Below are 21,557 nucleotides of genomic sequence, written 5' to 3'. Positions count from 1 at the left end.
TATTGCCCCACTCCCCTGCTGTCCCTCCACCATACTGACTGATCTGACAAAGACATTGGGGTTATCGACTCCTCCTCCTCTTTCTACAAGAGGTTCCAAAGTCTTATGAAGCAGCCTGAAAGACTTCTTTAAAAATATTATCAATGTATGCGATTGCTATTTAAAAAAAAATGGGGAAAAATGCTTAACAACATGATAAAGAAGGAAACGAAAAGATATATTTGGGAGGGAAATTGAGACATGTAACACTTTTTTTAAATCCTCCAGTTATTCACCTTATCTCACACTTCAGTCATTGGAGAACAGACCACTAAAGAATAGCAAAATTGTATTGAAAGGTGACACAGAAGAAGGCGTCTTTCCTATCTATCTAGCCATTAAATCCTCGGCCCTTTCTAGTTGTAAAACTTTGCCTATAAGTTCTCCTAGCAGCCAAGTCCAAATAATACAGATTTCCAAAGGACAAGATTTGTGAGGAGTCTGTCCCAAAGGCAGACCTTTTCTTGGTTTCAGTTCTACCAGGTTCTCCATTCTAGTTGAAAGAAACTCTATTCCTAAAGAGACACTTGAGGCCCCTGAAAATGTTCGACTATTCTGATTTCTGGCTAACTGATTCAGTTCTCTCCCTCCATGTAGCCTGAGCATTGCTGGACACTTCAGTGTCACAGCTAAACACAAGGGTTGCTGTTGAGCTTTGCTTCCTTTTCTTCATGCTGTGGAGTTTCCATATGTGTTAACTACTTAAGTTAAACAGTCTGTTCCACCTGCGTTTAGCTGTGGCACTCTGAGTACATTTCCCAGACCTGAATAAGAGCTCTGTGTAAGCTCGAAAGCTTGTCTCTTTCACCAACAGGAGATGTTCCAATAAAAGATATTACCTCACTCACCTTGTCTCTCTGGAAAAAAAAAAGAAGGCATTTAAAGATTTAATAAGTTCTGTGATTTGGGTTTTTATGCTGTGGTGATCAAACTGCATCCTGAAAATTCTTTGGAGTTACAGTATGTGGAGCCTTTTCTATTTTTGTAAATTTCCTATAGTAAATTGAAAAAAAATCTCCTCTTATCCATGCTTTAATTTCGTTTCAGATAGTTAGCTTTGTACCCTCTCTGATTGGCAGGTTATAAACCTATACACTATCATGAAGTTTAGTTTAAGTCTCTCTTGTTTCCCATTGTAGCCCAGAAGAAGAATCTTCATCCTCATCCAGTGATGAAGATGAAGATGATAGGAAACAAACTGATGAACTACTAGGAAAAGTCGTGTGTGTAGACTATGTTAATGTGGATAAAAAGAAAGTTCTGTGGTTTCCAGCCTTGGTAAGTGTTTAATTTTTATTTTGTAGAGGCTTTTAATCTTTTATAAGCACCAAATGAATAGTAATTGTCCTTTTTTCTTTGTCCTGTGTGACTCACATGCAACCAATGTACACAATAGTATGTTTCTTAACATTAAACAGTATCATAATTGTCCAGGGGAAATATATATCAAAAAAGTTTGCTAATAAAAGCAAATGCTAATGTGGTTGTAATCTTCCAAATAATCAGACTTACTGATTTTCTTAATTTCACTTGAATAACTTGTGTTAATTAGGGCTCACTGCTAAATAACCAGTGTTAGCTTTTCTAGATTACTGTGATTTTTATTTCAATACCAAGATTCATTAAAAGGGATAATTTAAGAAATGCTCAGTAACTGAATAAGTACCTTATTTTGTTCTTCCATGATCTTTCTAGCTGAATACAAAGATAGATTACTATCATGTTTTAAAGGAAATTTCCACTTAACTATCTTTGACTAAATATCTGATTTTAACTAATGCTTTTTTTTTTTTAATTGAAAACACCTAAAACACCTAAAACTTCATTTGCATCTGGCCGGTATACTTAGAAAATGGTTTTCTCATACATAGTATAAGAATGGCTATGAATTTTTCATTGTGAGGTATTCTGCTCATTTCTCTTTGGCTCTTGGGGCAGACTTGCTGAAGACTCTTTATTTTTCTTTTTAGCAAAGAGGCCTGTGCACTCCCTCTGTTGAAAAGTTGCTGTACTGCACCAAGAGCCCTGGTGAGTGCAGTAGCTGTCATCTTCTGCTCTCACTCTGAAACTTGCTACTCCCCTCCTCCTGTGGCTTGCTGTGCAGTCCAGTGGCTTTCCGAGGGAGTGCAGCAGTGCCTGTTGAGGTCGGGGTGAGGAGGCTCGGAGGGGAGAATCAACAAAGCCGGCAAAAGCTAGCCAAAAAAGGGCAGAATATCTAGCAGTGAGATGTTTCAGAGTAACAGCCGTGTTAGTCTGTATTCGCAAAAAGAAAAGGAGTACTTGTAGCTCACGAAAGTTTATGCTCAGATAAATTGGTTAGTCTCTAAGGTGCCACAAGTACTCCTTTTCTTTTAGCAGTGAGATGTTCTTGTCAGTGGATGGTAGCATTATGAAAAACTAAAAATAAGTAAAGAAATAAAACATTTTACTTAATTGAAGGCTGTACTTAAAACTATGGTGGCGTATCCCCATACCTCCTGTTCAGTACCTCTTGAGACAATCAGTTCTATTAGTTTAAACCTTTTTATGTCCCTTTGGTTGGACAGGCTTCCTGGACACACTCATAACTGATCAACAGGTTCCCTTGATTGTACCTTTGGCAACCTCCAGTAGGATTGGGTTTATCTGAAAATCAATGGTAGTGTTACTCAAGGTAGCTGGGAGATAAGATCTTCAAGTATAGCTGGATTGGTTACAATGCATCTTTCCAGGGTCTTGGTGAAGGCAGGAGATGTTTCTTTTGGCTTTTTCTTGGAGATTAAAATAGCTTGGTATTTCTTGGAAATTATTAGGTAAACAAAATAAGTATTCTCTGGGGTATTTGTCCTGAGGATTACAAATCGAGAAGTTTAGCAATATTTTTTAATCACCACATATCCCTCTCTCACAGAGACCAAAGGGGCAGTCATTATTTAAAACTACAGCATACTTCAAAGTTAGTTCAGTAGTGCAGCACGGTTTGCAAATAAAACTTCCCCACCACTGTGACCAAAACCCAGCAATTTTAATCTCTCAGGTTGTTGCCAGTGTAGCCAATAACATTAGCCATAATAATAACATAGTGTTGTCTCTGTTGCTTACCTGGACAATCTGGAACTGAGAAGAAAGTCTCAAAAATAAGCCTCTACTTGAATTGGCAAAATGAAAACTTCCATGCTTGGGACAGGTTATTTTCAGAGTTTTTAGTGCTGTCCTAGTCAGCACAGATTATTTTACACAAAACTTTATTCCACAGAGATCTACCCTTTGCAAGCCACTGTCAGAGTAATACATATGGAGGGGAGGGTTTGTAAGTAGTCATAGTTCAGAAGCTCTGTCCTACTCTCAAGTATGAAGTTTACATTTCCCCACATAGTACTGTTGTGCGAATTTCCCATGGGTCAGAAAGTAGAACATCACTCTTATGAAATTTCATAGGACAACATAGTTGTTGTTCAATGTACTTAATTTTCTTAAAAAAAGGTTTCAGAGTAGCAGCTGTGTTAGTCTGTATCCGCAAAAAGAAAAGGAGGACTTGTGGCACCTTAGAGACTTAGAAATGTATTTGAGCATAAGCTTTCGTGAGCTCACGAAAGCTTATGCTCAAAAAAATTTGTTAGTCTCTAAGGTGCCACAAGTCCTCCTTTTCTTTTTAAAAACAAGGGTGTGTGTATGGTTTTTTCTCAAAAAAGTAATCTTAGTCAGAAGTATTCTGGTTGGTTGTGGGTTTAACTGCTTCAAGCTATAACCCTCCTTGAGCAAACAACATCATTCTCTTTCAGTAGATCATACTGTTTTAACCAAACCTAATATGACTAGAAGTAAGATCCCTTTTGTATTTATACAACTCTCTTCAGTATAGAGAACGTAAATGTTGTAATACAAAAGTGAAATTGAAGTCTCTTTCATTATCCAAACTGAGTAAATACCAAAGCAAATGAAGAGTATAAATAGTGAAAAGCAAATTAGATTTTAAAATTTGTGTTTCATAATGTAAGGTGTTAATGCAAACAGTGGATCTACTTTAATATAATTTTACAATTTGTTGTTACTGTCTCTTGAAAAAACAAGATGCGAGACTTGTTCTGCTGCTCACCCTTCCACTCATTCTTCTCCAATTTAAACTCTTCTGTTTCATACATCATTTTCTACCTAATCATGTGCCAATACAGAGTATACTGTTGGTGCTCAACAAATGATTAATAAACTCACTGCTGCCTTTTTGTTGCTGTGGTTTACTTATTCTCATAATCTTGCAGTTAAAACTTAAAAATGTGTAATCTGTACAAATTACAGAAACATACCCTGTCTCAAATTAACCAGAGGGCATTTTTAAAATATAGTTTAAAAATAAAGTTAGTCCCCATTGTGGCTGTGAGGACTAATTCTTCCCAAGTACTACGAAGTATGTGGTGTAGAGGCAAGAGGAGAAAGAGAACTTATTTCAGTGCCTTGTCAGGAACCACCCTCAAGTTAACTTTGTAATCGGTTATGCGGCTCCATAAATATACACAGCACATTGTGTATAGTGTAAAGTTAGTGCCAAAAAGATAAGATGCCTGCCTCCAAGGGTTTATTTTCTCAGTTCGTGAGCCAAGGATTTAGTGCCTCCTTAAATTTAATCTTCTAAATAACGTTATTTTGTTGTAGAGAAACTTTGGCTTAATTTTATTGTACATTATAGTTAATAATGACTATATATTGGTATGAATAACAGAGACATATACTTAAAATGCTGAATAATACACTTCACAGCATGTGTTTTTTTCACTCTGTTATACTGTATTTGGTATCATAGTACATATTCTCTGGACCGCAAAAAAGATGGAATAGCTTTGATGCTTCTGAAATGCTATGCTTAGTCAAGATACTGGGCAAACCTTGACCAGTTTCAGAGTAGCAGCCGTGTTAGTCTGTATTCGCAAAAAGAAAAGGAGTACTTGTGGCACCTTAGAGACTAACCAATTTATCTGAGCATAAGCTTTCGTGAGCTACAGCTCACTTCATCGGATGCATGCGATGAAGTGAGCTGTAGCTCATGAAAGCTTATGCTCAGATAAATTGGTTAGTCTCTAAGGTGCCACAAGTCCTCCTTTTCTTTTTGGGCAAACCCTAATTCTCAGAATATTCCTCTGTGGTAGGGAGAGGTTCATAGGCTTGTTTGAACCTACACAGTGAGTCAGTAAGCCAAGGTTAGAAGTGAGGACTCTGGCTCACAGTCCTGTGTTTAAGTGCACTAGACCAGAGGTAGTCAATAACTGGACCATGGGCCAAATCTGGACCACCAGGCACTTTTGAACGGACCCCGAAATCTTTTTATTTGCTTACTATCATTGTTATTTTTTATTATTGTCTCTGGCATCTGGACCTTGCCTGTACGTTGACCAAGAAATTTGGACCTTGCGAAAAATAACTGACTACCCCTGCGTTAGACCATGTTGCCTTTAATTTAAAGACCTAATTTTGATGAGGAGTATACTAGAGGCTGCTCTTATATAGTCTTGATCTAACCTACCTGAATGTTGTTAGAGAGGGTGTTCTGTAGGGCTCCATCTTGTCATCCCTCTGGTTTAATGTGTACATGAGACCTTTGGAAAAGTTAGTGAGGTGGCTTGGGTTGCATTATTTTCAGTCTGCTGATTCCCTGCAGCTTTATAATTCCATCTCCAGTGACTCATCTGGAGCTATTGGTTTGCATTACTTATTATCTGGAGATTAGAGCATAGAGGAGGGCTAGTTGGCTGAGATTTGATCCAGAAAAGACTGAAGTGGTGTTGGTTGAGGTAAGTCACCTGAAGTGATAGTGTGTGGGTGCTGTTTCTTCTCCTTTGAGGATGTGCATTTGCCTTTGATTGACCAGGTGTACAATTTTGGGGTCCTGGATGCTATTAGAAGATCAGGTAACAGCTACAGCCAAGATGGCCTTTTTCAATTTGCAGATAGTTAGGAGGTTGCATCTGTTTCTTGGGCCTAGCAACAGTGATCCATACCTTTGTCGCCTTGAAATAAGACTGCTGTAATGTTCTCTGCATGGGGCTACTACTTAATCTATTCAGAAACTGCAGCTGGTGCAGAATTTGATGTGCTGCTTATTAAACAGTATTTCTCTTTGTGAGCAGATGGAACCTATGCTCTACAAAATGCACCAGCTATCTGTTGATTTCCAAATTGATTGTAGATGTTCATTTGACCTATAATGTCCTACATTGCATAAGATATACCTATCTAAGAAATTGTCTCTATCCCAGTGATACCCTGGGACAAGTGCAGTCAGTAGAGTCGCCTGCACTGAAGCTCCATTACTATAAGAGGTGGGGGTGGCTGGCAGGGCACTCTACTTTAGGTCCCAGATGTTTGGAACCCCTTTCTCCTCAGGTCCATAACATCCAGAGTTGCCAGCCTTCATGGCATTCGCCAAGGCCCTCCCCTTGCACATAGAATCATAGAATCATAGAATATCAGAGTTGGAAGGGACCTCAGGAGGTCATCTAGTCCAACCCCCTGCTCAAAGCAAGACCAGTCCCCAGTGTTTGCCCCAGATCCCTAAATGGCCCCCTCAAGGATTGAACTCACAACCCTGGGTTTAGCAGGCCAATGCTCAAACCACTGAGCTATCCCTCCCCCCCAAAGTTGGGTAAGGCTGGTTGAGGTGCTGTAGGACTTGGGGGGTTGATTAATTTGCATTATATTTATGCTGTTGCTGGGTTTATTTTTAAACATTGTTTTGTGGGTGCCAGTGCCTTTGCTTGGCACATATTTTATAGTTTATTTTTAAAAAATTCAGTCTGCATAATAAAAATTCTTCTTCGAGTGCTTGTTCATGTCAGTTCCAATCAGGTGTGCACATGCCACATGCACGGTCGTCAGAAACTTTTCCCTTAGCAGCTCCCGTTGGGTCGGCTAAGGAACCCCCTGGAGCGGCGCCTTCTTTAACTCTTGGGATGATATGTCCAAGTACAAAGAGACGCTCCCTGAAGAGTCAAGAGTGGAGTTCTCAGCTCTGGTTGAGGAGGGGAAGGCATTGGCCCTTCAGCCTCCCTTGATGCGGCTGACTCGGAGGCATGAACCATCTCCTAAGGGATGGTCATGAGGAGAACCTCCTGACTCCAGGCTTCAGGTCTTCCCCCAGAGGTCCAACAGACCCTGCAGGACCTTCCCTTTGAGGGTGCAGGGCTGTTTTCAGACCAGACAGACTCGAGGTTCCATAGCCTCAAAGATTCAAGGGCAACAATGAAGTCTCTGGGGATACATACACCTGCTACCCAGAGAAAACCTTTCAAGCCTCAATCACAGCAACAGCAGAGGCAATATCAACCCCACCCAAGGCAGGATCCTCACCGCCATAGGGGCAAGAACAATAGGCGTAGGCCTCCTAACCAATCGTCACGCCAGGGCCAGGGTCTGACTAAGCCACAGTCAGGATCCAAACAAGGGTTTTGATGGGGCGCCTGAGGACAGCGTGCCAGACTCCATACTGGATCCTTTCCCCTGCTTTCTGAACCATCTATCCCACTTCTACCATGCATTGTCCCTTATAACATCGGACAGTTGGGTCCTTCGCACGGTAAAGGTGGGATATTCTCTCCAATTCTGCTCCTCCCCTCTCTCCCACCCCCGTTCCCTGTCTATCTTCAGGGACCCTTCTCATGATCAACTCCTTGTCCAGGAGGTGCATCGCTCCTCGCCTTAGGGGAAGTGGAGGAGGTTCCTCAGGAACTAAGGGGCAAGAGGTTCTACTCCCATTACTTGCTAATCCCGAAAGCTAAGGGGGGGTCTGAGACCCATCTTAGACCTGCGAGGACACAACCAGTTTATGGTAAAGTTGAAGTTCCACATGGTCTCTCTGAGTTCGATCATTCCCTCCATGGATCCGGGGGACTGGTATGCTGCCCTCGACATGAAAGTTGCATACTTCCACATAGCCATTTGTCTGGCCCACAGACATTTCTTGAGGTTTGTGGTCGATCACAAGCGCTACCAGTTTACGGTGCTCCCATTCGGTTTATCAGCGGTCCTCCGGGTGTTCACCAAGTGCATGTTGGTGGTCACGACCTTTCTCCAAGAGGCAGGTACAGGTGTATCCCTATCTCGACGACTGGCTGCTTCGGGGGTGTTCCAGGGAGGAGGTGGAATCCCAAGTCTGGTTAGTCACAAATACCTTCCAGAGACTGGGTCTCCTCCTCAACATGGACAAGTTGACGTTGTCACTGACCCAAAGAATAGAATTCATTGAGGTGGTGCTAGACATGGTTGGTTCAGGTGAGAGCGGTATTGCCGGGGTCCAGATTCCAAGCACTAACAGGAATCATTCAGACTCTCAAGCGGTACCCCACCACGACTGCAAGGGTATTCCTGAGTCTCCTCAGACACATGGCAGCATGCATCTATGTGGTCAGACATGCCAGACTGAGACTCAAGCCACTCCAGGCTTGGCTCGCTTCAGTTTATCACCCAGGCTGACATAGTTTGGATTCGGTAGTAACAGTGCCAGGACGAGTCCTTGACACCCTATGCTGGTGGCTGGACCCTCGCATGGTGTGCAAGGGAGTCCCATTCAGCGCTCCTCAGGCATCCATGACCTTAGTAACGGACGCATCAGACCTTGGTTGGGGGTCCCACCTAGGAGATCTACAGACTCAGGGCAGGTGGTCGCAGTCCGAGATCCCGCTCCACATCAATATAAAGGAGCTCAGAGCGGTGAGACTAGCCTGCCAGACCTTCAAGGACAGACTTCAAGTGCACAATACCACCGCCATGTTTTACATAAACAAACAGGGCAGAGCCCGCTCCTCCCCTCTCTGTCAGGAAGCTCTTCAGCTTTGGGATTTCTGTATCACCCACTCTATTCACCTGGAGGTGTCCAGTCTCCCAGGCCTGCAGAATGAGATTGCAGACCGTCTCAGCAGGTCGTTTCTCAAACACAAGTGGTCAGTCCATCTGGATGTCTTACATTCCATCTTCCAAAGGTGGGGCTTTCCCCAGGTGAACCTGTTCACCACCAGGAGCAACAGGAAGTGTCCAACTTTCTGCTCCTTCCAGAAACACAGTCTGGGCTGCATCTCGGATGCGTTCCTGCTACCTTGGGGGGACACCTCATGTATGCCTTCCCGCTGGTCCCACTGGTCCACAAGATGCTGCTCAGGATCCACAGAGACAGCAGACATGATCATCCTGGCCCCAGTGTGGCCACGACAACATTGGTACTCCATGCTTCTGGAGATGTCTGTGGACACCCCTATAGCACTGCCACTTTACCCAGATCTGATCACACAAGACCATGGTCGCCTCCTTCACCCAGACCTCCAATCTCTTCATCTCACGGCTTGGAAGCTTCATGGTTAAACCCAACGGAGCTCCAATGCTTGAATTCGGTGAAGGAGGTATTGCTTGGTAGCAGGAAACCTTCCACCAGGGCCACTTATCTAGCTAAGTGGAAAAGGTTCTTGTGCTGGTGTGAGCAGTGTCTCACATCTCCACTTCAGACTTCTAGACCACTCATCCTGGAATACCTACTACATCTGAAACAGCAAGGATTGGCAGGATCATCTATCAGGGTACACCTTGCGACCATCTCAGCGTTTCACCCAGGAGAGTCAGGGCACTCTGTATTCACCAGCTCCAGGGTAGGCCGTTTCCTCAAGGGTTTGGAAAGGCTGTACCCACATTCCTGACAACCTGTACCCATTTGGGATCTCAGTCTGGTCCTCTCCAAACTAATGGGAGTCCCATTTGAACCACTGGCTACATCTCCCTTCTGTATCTCTCATGGAAGGTAGCGTTCCTGGTTGCCATCACTTCAGCCAGGAGGGTGTCTGAGTTAAAAGCACTAAACACACACACCACACACACACAGACCACGGTCTTCCATAAGGACAAGGTACAGCTCAGGCCTCACCCAGCCTTCCTGCTAAGGTGGTATCTCAATTCCACACTGAACAAGACATTTTTCTACCAGTCTTCTATCCTAGGCCGCATGTCAATGCGTGGGAGCAGAGTCTTCATTCGCTAGATGTCCGGAGAGTGCTAGCATTGTACATTGAGTGCACGAAACCTTTCAGGAAATCGAACCAACTGTTCATAGCAGTGGCAGACTGGATAAAAGGACTCCTCACAGCGCATTTCATCATGGATCACGGACTGCATCCGTACTTGCTACACCCTCGCCAAGGTTCCAGCTTCACCTATTACACCGCACTCGACGAAGGCTCAAGCCTCATCCACTGCTTTCCTGGCTCAGATGCCCATCCAGGAGATCTCCAGAGCAGCGACCTGGTCATCCATGCACACGTTTATTACCCATTATGCCATCACACGGCATGCCAGAGAGGATGCAGCTTTTGGCAGGGCAGTTCTCCAATCAATGGTTCCTTAACTCCGACCCCACCTCTAGGGGACAGCTTGGGAGTCACCTGATTGGAATCGACATGAACAAGCACTCAAAGAAGAAAAAATGGTTGCGCACCTTCTTGTAACTGTTGTTCTTCGAGATGTGTTGTTCACGTCCATTCCAATACCCACACTCCTTCCCCTCTGTCGGAGTAGCCGGCAAGAAGGAACTGAAGGGGGGTCAGGTTGGCAGGGTCATATATTGAGTGCCATGAAGGTGCCACTCCAGGAGCTGCTAAGGGGAAAATTTCCAACAACTGTGCACGCAGTGCATGCACACATGATTGGAATGGATGTGAACAACATAACTCAAAGAACAACAGTTACAAGAAGGTGAGTAACCATTTTTTCCTCACTAAGGGCCCCTAACACTTGTACAGAGGAGCAGATTTCCTCTCCTAAACATTTGCAAGATTGGCCCTTAAAGGTGAAATCCTGAGAGTTGCTCAGCACCCTCAACTCCCATTGAAGTCAGTTGGAGGTAAGGGTGGTAAGCGGCTTGCTTGGTTAGGCTCTAAATACTTCCTCAAAGTGTTATAAATGCAGCATATCTTTTTTTTAATGTTTACCTCTTTCTTATCTTTTTGTAGGTGGTTTGTCCAGATTGTAGTGATGATATTGCAGTGAAAAAGGACAATGTTCTAGTTCGTTCTTTCAAGGATGGTAAATTGTGAGTAGAAACATAGAAGCTACCAATTAAATATGTGCACCATCTAAAGTGTGTGACACCTGCTGTTAAGCAAATGCTTTCCTGAATGTGTTAATGAATGGATGCTCATGATTAAGGCTGCGATTTAATCATGGGTATTTTTAGTAAAAGTCTTGGACAGGTCACGGGCAATTATCAAAAATTCATGTCCCATGACCTGTCCATGACTTGTACTGTAAATACCCCTGACTAAACCTGGGGGAGAGGGGGTGGGCAATGGCACTAACTGCTGGGGGCCACTTCCAGAGCAGCTGCTGCTCTGGCTGCCATGGGCACCGCTGCTCGGGAGGTTCCTAGGACCAGCTGCCCGGGGCTGCCCAAGCAGCAGCCAGTACGGCTGGCTGCGAGGCCATCTGAGCAGCTGGCTGCAGAGCCGCTCCAGCAGCGGATGGTGTGGCTGTCCCCGGAGCCACCTGAACAGCTGACCCTGAAGCCATCTGTTTGGGCAGCCCTGGGGTCAGCCACACCGGCCGCTGCAGAAATCACGGCAGTCATGGAATCTGTGACTTCTGCGACTTCCATGACAGACATGGAGCCCTACTCATGGTCCACTCAAATTTTTAAGGCAGTAGGATTTTTTCAGCTCCATTTTTTTAATACTGTACAAAACTATAATAGTGAAAAGGGTATATTTTAATTAACTGTCAGCAATATTTAACTTGCTGAAGAAGATATTGTCTTATTGAAATAAACTTGCATGATAAATCGTGATTTATTGATTTATTGTCCAGATACATTTCATATGCTCTTTCTACACATTTAATAGCTCTGTGTATTGTTTGATATTATCCCTTTATAACAGGGGTTGTCAAACTATTTTTCTTCTCTGGGCCCTCCCTTTGAAAATATTTCAGGCAGTGATGACCTTAGCACCCCCCCTCCCCCCCGCCACCTTGTTTCTGGACATAGCTTTCATGGCATCAGTGCACATCCCTACAGAGCTAAGTAACCATACCATGCCACCTTTACTTCTGCGCTGCTGCTGGCAGTGGCTGTGCCTTCAGAGCTGGGCAGCCACAGCTCTCCAGCTGCCCACATCTGAAGACAGTGCTCCCGCCAGCAGTAGTGCAGAAGTTAGGATGGCAATACCATACTATTCCACGCTTACTTCTGCACTGCTGCAGAGTGATGGCACTGTCTCCAGCGGTAGGCGCCCCAGCCAGCAGCCGCCGCTGTCTGACCACCCAGTTCTGAAGGCAAGGAAACAGGATGAGCCAGGAAAAATCACGGACATTTGTTTGTATTTCAAAAATCTACGCGGACAGAGATCGGAGGACCAAAAAAAAAGGTCAGGTCCGGGAAAATCTGATGTATGGTAATCCTTGATCTCACGACCTTAGCCTTGCGACCCCCCCTTTGGGTCAGGATCCCCAGTTTGATAAATGCTGGCTTTTAAAAATATGTGATTTTTAAGAAGTATACTTTAAATAATTGTTGCCTTGTCAACACTCTTTTAAATTCTTTAGTGCTTCTGTACCAAGAAAAGATGTTCAAGAAATTAGTGAAACTTCACCAAAGCCTGATGCTTTGTTAAAACAAGGTAAGAATAGCCTTTAAATACAAAAAGAGCATTTTTTTCTTGATTAATTACAACTAGCTAGTGGTATATATTGCACCAAATATGTAAGAAAGCATGCTTTTGCATTCTGTAAAATTACAGAAATATGGCTTCCCTATGACGTTGTCTACAGACTTATAGAAATTTTTCATTTCTAAAAGTCATCAAGCACAATCTTTAAAAGCATAAAAACTGTAATGCATTGATTATATATGCTGGAACAACAAACAAAAGGAGTAGTAATGTAGTGGAAACCAACTTCATGGATTTTGTCTGAAATCCGGCCCCCCTGTGTTGCACCTTCATAAAGTTGTTTGCACCATGGTGCACTCATCAGGATAGCCTTGAAAGGGTTGCCTCCACACATTCTGCATGCTGAAGAGGTGGGCTCTTTGGCAAGCTACATTGTGTGCTCAACTAATCTTTGCAAAATAAATGCTTATATTGTTGTTACTTCAGTCCTCTTTATTTCCGATTCCTACCCTTTTATTTATCCACAAGTTGCATCTTGTCATTAATTTGGACCCTAAATTCTTTAGGACAGGGATGCCTCTTAATTATGTGTTTGTACATGGCCTAACAGAGGGGGTTGGTGCCTTTAGGCATCACTTCAGCATAAATAGTAACAACTGTAAATAGCTTGGAGTGCCTGATGTAGAGACTACTGGGTATGCATGGCTGAGCACCTCTGCATAAGGATGCAGATAAGGAGTGGCTGCGGAACAACACTGCTAAAGTCCTATGATTTGGATTCTCACTCTTCCCTTGCCTTCCCCTAATCTTTCTTTCTTTTCTTTCTTTTCTTTTATTTTATTTTATTTTATTTTATTTTATTTTAAATTTTTTTTTGGAGCAAATGGATCCTTCTTCTAATGCTAATAAATGCTGGTCTTCTTGCAGCCTTTGACCAAGCCCTTGAATTCCGTAAAAGCAGAACTGTTCCCAGTAACTGGAAGACTGAGTTGAAAGAGGAGAGCTCCAGCAGTGAAGCTGAAGAAGAGGACGAAGATGAAAAAGAAAAGGAGGATAATAGCAGTGAAGAAGAGGCAAGTATAACATTGCAAACTGTCTGTTTTCATCAGCTGTATATTGGCACTCTGCTTAGAACTCACGAGCACAGATTTTCTTGCTCCTTGTATCTTTAACACACATGTCTTTCTTAGATGAAATTCTTATTTGTAAAACCTCCCTGTGGAAACCAAATTAATAACTGTGAATGGACTCAGGAAGCTACCTCTTCACACATGCAGTCAAAGGACTGAATCAGTAGGAGCTAAAGATAGCTGAAAGACCAAATCCAAAGATCGAGCTTAGGATCAGATATAGCCCTCACTGCACCTGAAGCAGTAATATGTAAGGGCCAAGAGCTATGTTGTTGGGATAGGGCAGGGTGGGGCAAGGGGTGAGATGGGAGTGAGAGACATGTGCTGCCAAGTGCATCTTACAGTTACTCGAAAAAAGAACAGAACATGCCCCTGACTAATACATGTTCATGACTACAGCATGCTTACAAGCTAATTGTAGAGACTGAATGTCTCCTAGCTGTGGTTAAAAATACATATTTATTGTACCTATATTTATTGCAACAAAAATGGGTAGGGAATGGCTTTCATATGTGGAGCGATTAATAAGACTGGGACTTTTCAGCTTGGAAAAGAGACGACTAAGGAGAGGGATATGATGGAGGTCTATAAAATTATGACTGGTGTGGAGAAAGTAAATAAGTAAGTGTTAATTACTCCTTCTCATAACACAAGACCTAGGGTTCACCAAATGAAATTAATAGGCAGCAGGTTTAAAACAAACAAAAGGATGTATTTTTTCACACAACGCACAGACAACCTGTGGAACTCCTTGCCAGAGGATGTTGTGGAGGCCAAGACTATAACAGGGTTCAAAAAGAACTAGATAAGTTCATGGAGGAGAGGTCCATCAATGGCTATTAGCCAGGATGGGTAGGGATGGTATTCCTAGCCTCTGTTTGTCAGAAGCTGGGAATGGGCGACAGGATGGATCACTTGATGATTACCTGTTCTGTTCATTCCCTCTGGGGCACCTCACATTGGCCACTTTCGGAAGACAGGATCCTGGGCTAGATGGACCTTTGGTCTGATCCAGTATGGCTGGTCTTGTGTTCTTACCTGACACTGCAAAGGAAATGTAATATTTAAGGTAGTTGAAAATTGTCTTTAAACACATATCTGTTTTTATCTTAATGATTAGTTTTCAGTTGCCCTCCACCCCACGCCTTTGGAGGCAGCTGTTCTAAAGGAGGTTTTAAATGCTAAGGAAATTCACGTTCCACCACCATTTGCATAGGGGTTCTGCTGGGGAAGCAGCGTATACAGGCCAGTATGGGAGTCTCACTGGCAGAAACTCCTTGGGAGATAAACTGAACAGCATGTCTCCTAGTTGGCCGGGCTGGCACATCCCTAGCACTGCTGGGCTAGGCCTTCTTGCTCCAGGCCTCCTTGTGGAGAGGAAGTTGCAGGTAGCTTGTACCATTTCTCAACCTTCAGGTGGACTTTCTGCTATCAGCCCTGGCTTCCGCTAGTTTGTGGTGGTGAAACATGAGGGATGAATTTGTCCTAATACTTTTTTAATTTTTCAAATAATTACAAAAAATGTCTTTGTTGTATCTCTCCTCTTTCCTCTCCTATGCTAGAATTGGTTCACTAGACGTTATCTCTCTCTGCCTACCCTAACAAAAAGAAGCAGAAGAACTTTCAGGCAAGGCGCCAGCCCACCCACTCCTCTTCTACGTCTGTCTCCTTTGTTTTGGAAGTATGGAGTGCAGTCCTGTGCCTATCTTCTAATTAACTGTTCTTTCCCCCACCCCCAGTCTCCAGTCCAGAAATAAAGAAGACGAGAAAAGATGAAAGTCAGAGGAAAGAACTCTGCTTCACAGCTGGCTCTGAGGCTGTGTGTGTGGAGGGGGTTTGATTCTGTTATTTCCTCTGTACTTTCTCCTGGTGCTCAGATTCTGGCTCTGTCCAGAGGACCCCTCCTTTAGCCAGGGAGTGGGGGCTGTTTCTCTTGACTAAGTTATTCATCCCTGCAATGCTGACTGCAATGCAGCAGCCTAGTGCTCCCAACCCTTTGGAGCATTAGACACAAGGTTGAACTGTCTGGGTCCTAAACGACTACTGTACTCTGTGTCTCAACCCATCTTCCCTGGTTGGGGCTTTTCAGGAGGCTGCAGGTGTGTGAGGTTGGAATTCTGCCACCTCTCCAGACTCACTTACTCCTCATATGGTGCCCTTCTATGGTCCTTTCAGGGTTTGCCAACTGCAACAATATCTTTCTCTGTCTTTTATTCTCACCTACTTATGCTCACTTCTCCTGGAAGGTCCACTTGGGAGGCCATGGGTGAGGAGAATCTGAGCTCTTAAGTACTACTGTTTTTAAGGGTTTGGCCTTTAGAGCCTTTGCCTTTGGGAGGTAGCTACAGCTCCTTCTGCCAGCCTTGTCTTCGCTTGTGTAGCATGAGTTGCTGTTCCTTCCCCATGCAAGCTCCCTAAATGCCTTGGTGAACAAGCCTGGCTCTGGACACCTTCAAATCTAATGGGATTTGCTATGGTAGTTCTGAAATTGCTTCTCTAGTGTCTCTGGCATCTACTGGGCTGGAGGTTTGCAAAGTAACGGCTAGAGCTTCACTTTCTTTTTTTGAGTGGGAGCAATATGATCCTGCCCTGTTTTTCTCCTGTCTCCTCTTTCCATTTCAGTTGTTATGCTCTGTGGGTTCCCTGCATGGCCTTTCTCCGCCAACAAAATATGTGAGAGAGCACTCTTGGAACTAGACAATCTTTCCCCTCCAGATTGCTCTAGCTCATCCTGGGCCATGAAGAATTTCATTGGTTCCCTTATTACTACTCACATGGCCTCTCTAACTGTGCCGTTCAAGGCATGGGTAGGAACAGTTTTTTCATTTCCATCATCTTCATTTCACACTTAGATACCATGGTGATAGGTGCCATAGAAATCTGAGAGATTAGATTTTTTTTTTTTAAAGCTGCTTTCCATCCTGTGTCCCCCTCCAAATGGTCCTCTGCCTCCCAGTCTCTTCTCCTTTACTAGTATGATGGGAATAGGAGGACTAAATCTAGCTTCAGCCAAATATGGAGGTGTGGACCAGGATCCACTTTGAGTTATAATAAAATATTTATAGTATGAGTGTTAGCAGGGAGCTGCTTGCTTCCTCAAGTTAGAAACGAGCTACTTTGCTGACTCCTTTAACCTTCATAATGCTGACAGGTACACTGGTATTCCCAGAGTGAACACCGATGAGATTATCTAATGTAGCAATAGGCTGAGATAGCAGAATATTGAAGGTTATAGGTCTGCATCTAACAATCTCCCAAGATGCCTTGGCATCAAAGTACAGTCAGTCTGGTTCTTCATAAGATTCTCAGAATAGCAGGGATCATTAACTCGCCTTGCTACAGTGTCTCACTTCAGTCCCCCTGTGAAATCCATTGAGTCTGCACACTCTGAGAATGTACAAACGCTCTTCTGTAGATCTTGGCATATCAAATCTTAATTCTGTCCCATTAGCACATTGTTCTAGAATCTAGTGGGGAATTTAATTACAACAAGGGATATCTACTTGCAGTTTTGGTACTTGGTGTTACAAGTATCTGCTTTGTGCTTCAAAAATAGTATCTTAGGGTGTGTCTACACTGCAGCTAGACACCCGCAGCTGGGCCGTGCTAACTGACTGGAGCTCATGGGGCTCGGACTAAGGAGCTGTTTAATTGCGGTGTAGATGTTTGGTCACAGGCTGGAGCTCTAAGACCCCACGAAGTGGGAAGATCCCAGAACTCAGGCAGAAGCCCAAACTTAAATGTCTACACTGCAGTTAAACAGCCGTTTAGCCCAAGCCCCGTAAGCCTGAGTCAGCTGGCAGTGTCAAATTGCAATGTAAGATACCATAGGGTCCACAACGGATGGTAGCAGTATCTGCAGCACTCTGCTCAGTATCTACAGCACCTCTGTTTTTTGGCTCTCTTAGCACTTGAAGGAAATTGTATACATGATACTTCTTGAAACCCTAGTTAAATTTCCTGGGAACATCTGGTCAGTGCTTTCCTCCCTGACCTCTTATGGTTCTATGTCGTCACTCTCTTGTGACAAGCATTTTCTTGGTTGTGAGCCACTTGCCAAATCTAACTTTTTTTCCTTCTCTTCTGACCCAGAGTACTTCAGGGAAGGAAATCTCCTGAATTTCCACAATATCTGAGACTTTTGGTCTAAATAGAATACAGTCCTACTTCTCATTTTGCAAAATATCCCTGGCTGTTATTTTGTTTCTTCTTTTCACATGCGAGAGAAGGTATTTATTTCAGTCAGACCCAGCACAACCTCCCTTATTTCACCTTGATGTCAAGAAAGATCTTTAGCTATGTCAGGTTCCAGAGTAGCAGCCCTGTTAGTCTGTATCTGCAATAAGAAAAGGAGGACTTGTGGCACTTTAGAGACTAACAAATTTATTTGAGCATAAGCTTTCGTGAGCTACAGATCACTTCAGCGGATGCATCCGATGAAGTGAGCAGTAGCTCATGAAAGCTTATGCTCAAATAAATTTGTTAGTCTCTAAGGTGCCACAGGTCCTCCTTTTCTTTTAGCTATGTCAGTGATCACATTAGTAGTTTGGTATGGGAATTTCTTTTCCCTCACTTTATACTAAAGATTAAGAATCTTTAGCTGCTGTCAGCAACTTGGGCTGACCCTTCACCCATACGATCTGCTAAATTACTATATGGCCCTCTTTTATGCAAGTTTTTGTTATTAATTAATGTTAAATGGAGAATATGCCAACACATCAGAAGTATGTTTTCCTCTTGACTTCCACTGTGTATCCAATTAGTGTATTTGTTATAGGATGAGGGAGAGGACACGTACAACAAGAGAAAACTTCTTACTGGTAATTCTGTTAATTGTAGCCTTTGTCAGTCCTACTTTCATCCCTCCACCTGTTGAGGCTATTAAGTGAGGAGTTATCTTTTTTATCTATATCATATTCTTAGTAATTGTATTCAAATTTTGTAAGTTTCTCAGCTGAGCTCTGGTGCGTCTACACAAATCTTGATGAATAATACTTTTGTCTCCTTGCTTCTGGATTGGTGAAGTCATAATGCTTAGGGTAAGAAGTAGAATGGGAAAGATGAAGCTGATATGGTGACAAAGTAATTTTTCTTTATTTACAGAAATGATATATCAGTTATACTCACAGAAAGTCTGCTATGGGTCAGAATTAAAAGGAATACAAAGAATTGAAACTAACTCTTAGTCTGCGTGCCTCTTCGAAATATCTTAAACTTAGTGATTAAAATTCCTAGAAGTTCTGATTACACTAGAAGTAAGATGATACTCATATGGGAAATATTAATTAATATCCGTTGAGGCACATGGTACTTCTGGGGATTTCCTAACTAGCTTGGGAGGAGCTGTTGGACTGAGCCACAGTGTCTTGCCATTGATCTCTGCTGATCGTTATTCTATGTAGGGGTTTATTACTGTCATAAATTTAATAGCCACAAACATTTTTGATGTACCTATTCTGCATTTGTTCGTTTCTAATTAATTCTGTGTATACTGTGTACTCTGCATGCACATTGCCAGAGGAGTAATGTCATTGGCCTCAGCGTGTTACTAGTGGCTTGTGGAACCACTGAAGAAAAAAGTGCAGGGACAATTTTACCTTCCACTTCATCTTTAAAAGTGACTTAATCCATCCAGGCATTAAAGAATAACCACATCTAATTATAGGACAAATGAATCTCAAAATTGTGTGTAGTCTTTTGAGGAGCAATACTCGTGTCTACCAGACTCTGTTTTCTGCCTAATTTAACACAATTGAGAGCTTGTGTTGATTTATAAGAATTCTTATGACATTTTGATGATGATCTATTGAAAATCCATGAAGATCAAACCATATGTTTTATAGTTTTTATTAGCTGGAAATAGCCTTTCCTGCTTCCAGATGGCTTAACATTCAGAGACCATATGCCCTCTGTATAGCATGCTGTCAGTGTCATTAAATTCTACAGTAAATCAAACTTTGTAATGTAAACTTCATTTGCAACAATAGTTTTCCATATTAAAGTCTGCTAGTTAGAAGTGCTTAACAAGACAAGTGATAAATTTTCTTTTCTTGTATTACTTATATTAGGAAGAAATAGAGCCTTTTCCAGAGGAAAGGGAGAATTTTCTACAACAGTTATACAAATTTATGGAAGACAGAGGTGGGTGTTTTATCTTCAGTTATGTAATGTATATTGAAGCTTTGAGCTATGACCCACTATTGCTTTGCAATTCATTTTTGGGAATGAGTGTGGCCATATCCATCTTTTCTTCCTGTGATCTGGGAGATTGTAGTCTGTCACTTGACCCTCTTTGTCTTCTCAGCATTCATGAATGCTAAAATGCAGACATATCCCTGCTTTGCAAAATAAGTGGATATGCTCCATATACCCCTGTATATCATACACTATATTCCTGTGTTGTAGATAGCTGTGCATTTAATGCCTAGTTTTGTTCTTAATTCTATTACTGCATACATTCCATTTCATAATTTTAATAAGATACCTCAATAAATGCATTTTAGAATGACAAATATCATTTGAATGGTTTAATTCATTCTGGTTTTAGCTTGTGCCTTGTAATACCTCCTGAATGTTTGTGTTACTGATAAGGGAAACTGAAATGCCTTTAAAAACATATCCCTTTAATATGTCAAATCCTTAACAGATATATAGGTAGAGATTACAAATAAATATGCTTTCAGAAAGCAAATAGTTTCTCTCTTAATTGTGTGGTAAGACTTGTGTTCGGAGGCCTCTGTTTCACCTACACACACACACATATGAATTGTAATATCTTTAGTGGATTGAGATAAAAGTGAGCTTTTAAATAAAGCTGTAGAGTTTGATTATGATATTTATTATCTTATTGTTAAGAGCCTATCAAATTCACGGCCATGAAAAACGCTTCACGGACTGTTAAATCTGGTCCTCCCTGTGAAATCTGGTCTTTTGTGTGCTTTTACCCTATACTATACAGATTTCACGGGGGGAGACCAGTGTTTCTCAAATTGGGGGTCCTGCCCCAAAAGGGAGTTTCATGCGGGGTCACAAGGTTATTTTAGGGGGGTTGCGGTGTAGCCACCCTTACTTCTGCACTGACTTCAGAGCTGGGATGCCAGAGAGCAGTGGCTGCAGGCCGGGAGCCCAGCTCTGAAGGCAGAGCCGCCACCAGCAGCAGCGCAGAAGTAAGGATGGGTGTGATATGGTATTGCCACTCTTACTTCTGCGCTGCTGCTTTCAAAGCTGGGCAGCCGGACAGTGGTGGCTGCTGACTGAGAGCCCAGCTCTGAGGGCAGCAGCGCAAAAGTAAGAGTGGCAATACCATACCACACCATCCTTACTTCTGCGCTGCTGCTGGTGGCGGCTCTGCCTTCAGAGCTGGACTCCCAGCTTGCAGCTGCTGCTTTCTAGCTGCCCACCGCTGAAGGCAAAGCCGCTGTCAGCAGCAGCGCAGAAGTAAGGGTAGCAGTACCGCAACACCCCCGCCCCCCCACAGTAACCTTGCAACCCTTCCACAACTCCTTTTTGGGTCAGGACCCCTACAATTACAACACCGTGAAATTTCAGATTTAAATAGCTGAAATCATGAAATTTGTGATTTTTAAAATCCTGTGACCGTGAAATTGACCAAAATGGGCCGTGAATTTGGTAGGGCCATACTTATTGTATAAATAGAAAAATAAATAAATACTGTACTACGGACATGATATGGTCAGAGTCAAAGAGCTTGCAGTAATATATTTAGTAACGTGAAATAGTATAGGTATAAATTTCTGGTCTTGTGCTCAGTAAAAAGACACAC

General features: G+C 42.8%; 1 protein-coding gene across 3 annotated transcripts in view; it reads left to right on the top strand.

Moving 5' to 3' along the window:
* Positions 1–21,557, top strand: part of ARID4B (AT-rich interaction domain 4B) — a 142,442-nt gene that overhangs the window by 67,232 nt on the left and 53,653 nt on the right. For all 3 annotated transcript variants that reach the window (XM_075126910.1, XM_075126913.1, XM_075126909.1), the window contains exons 8-12: positions 1,179–1,317; positions 10,995–11,074; positions 12,580–12,653; positions 13,572–13,717; positions 19,843–19,915. In XM_075126910.1, the coding sequence (XP_074983011.1) occupies positions 1,179–1,317; positions 10,995–11,074; positions 12,580–12,653; positions 13,572–13,717; positions 19,843–19,915 (512 nt within the window). The remainder of the gene's footprint in view (positions 1–1,178; positions 1,318–10,994; positions 11,075–12,579; positions 12,654–13,571; positions 13,718–19,842; positions 19,916–21,557) is intronic.

The sequence above is a fragment of the Caretta caretta genome, chromosome 3 (assembly GCF_965140235.1).
Source record: "Caretta caretta isolate rCarCar2 chromosome 3, rCarCar1.hap1, whole genome shotgun sequence".
NCBI lineage: Eukaryota > Metazoa > Chordata > Testudines > Cheloniidae > Caretta > Caretta caretta.
The sequence above is the reverse complement of the archived record's forward strand: the minus strand, read 5'-3'. Positions and strand labels throughout refer to the sequence as shown.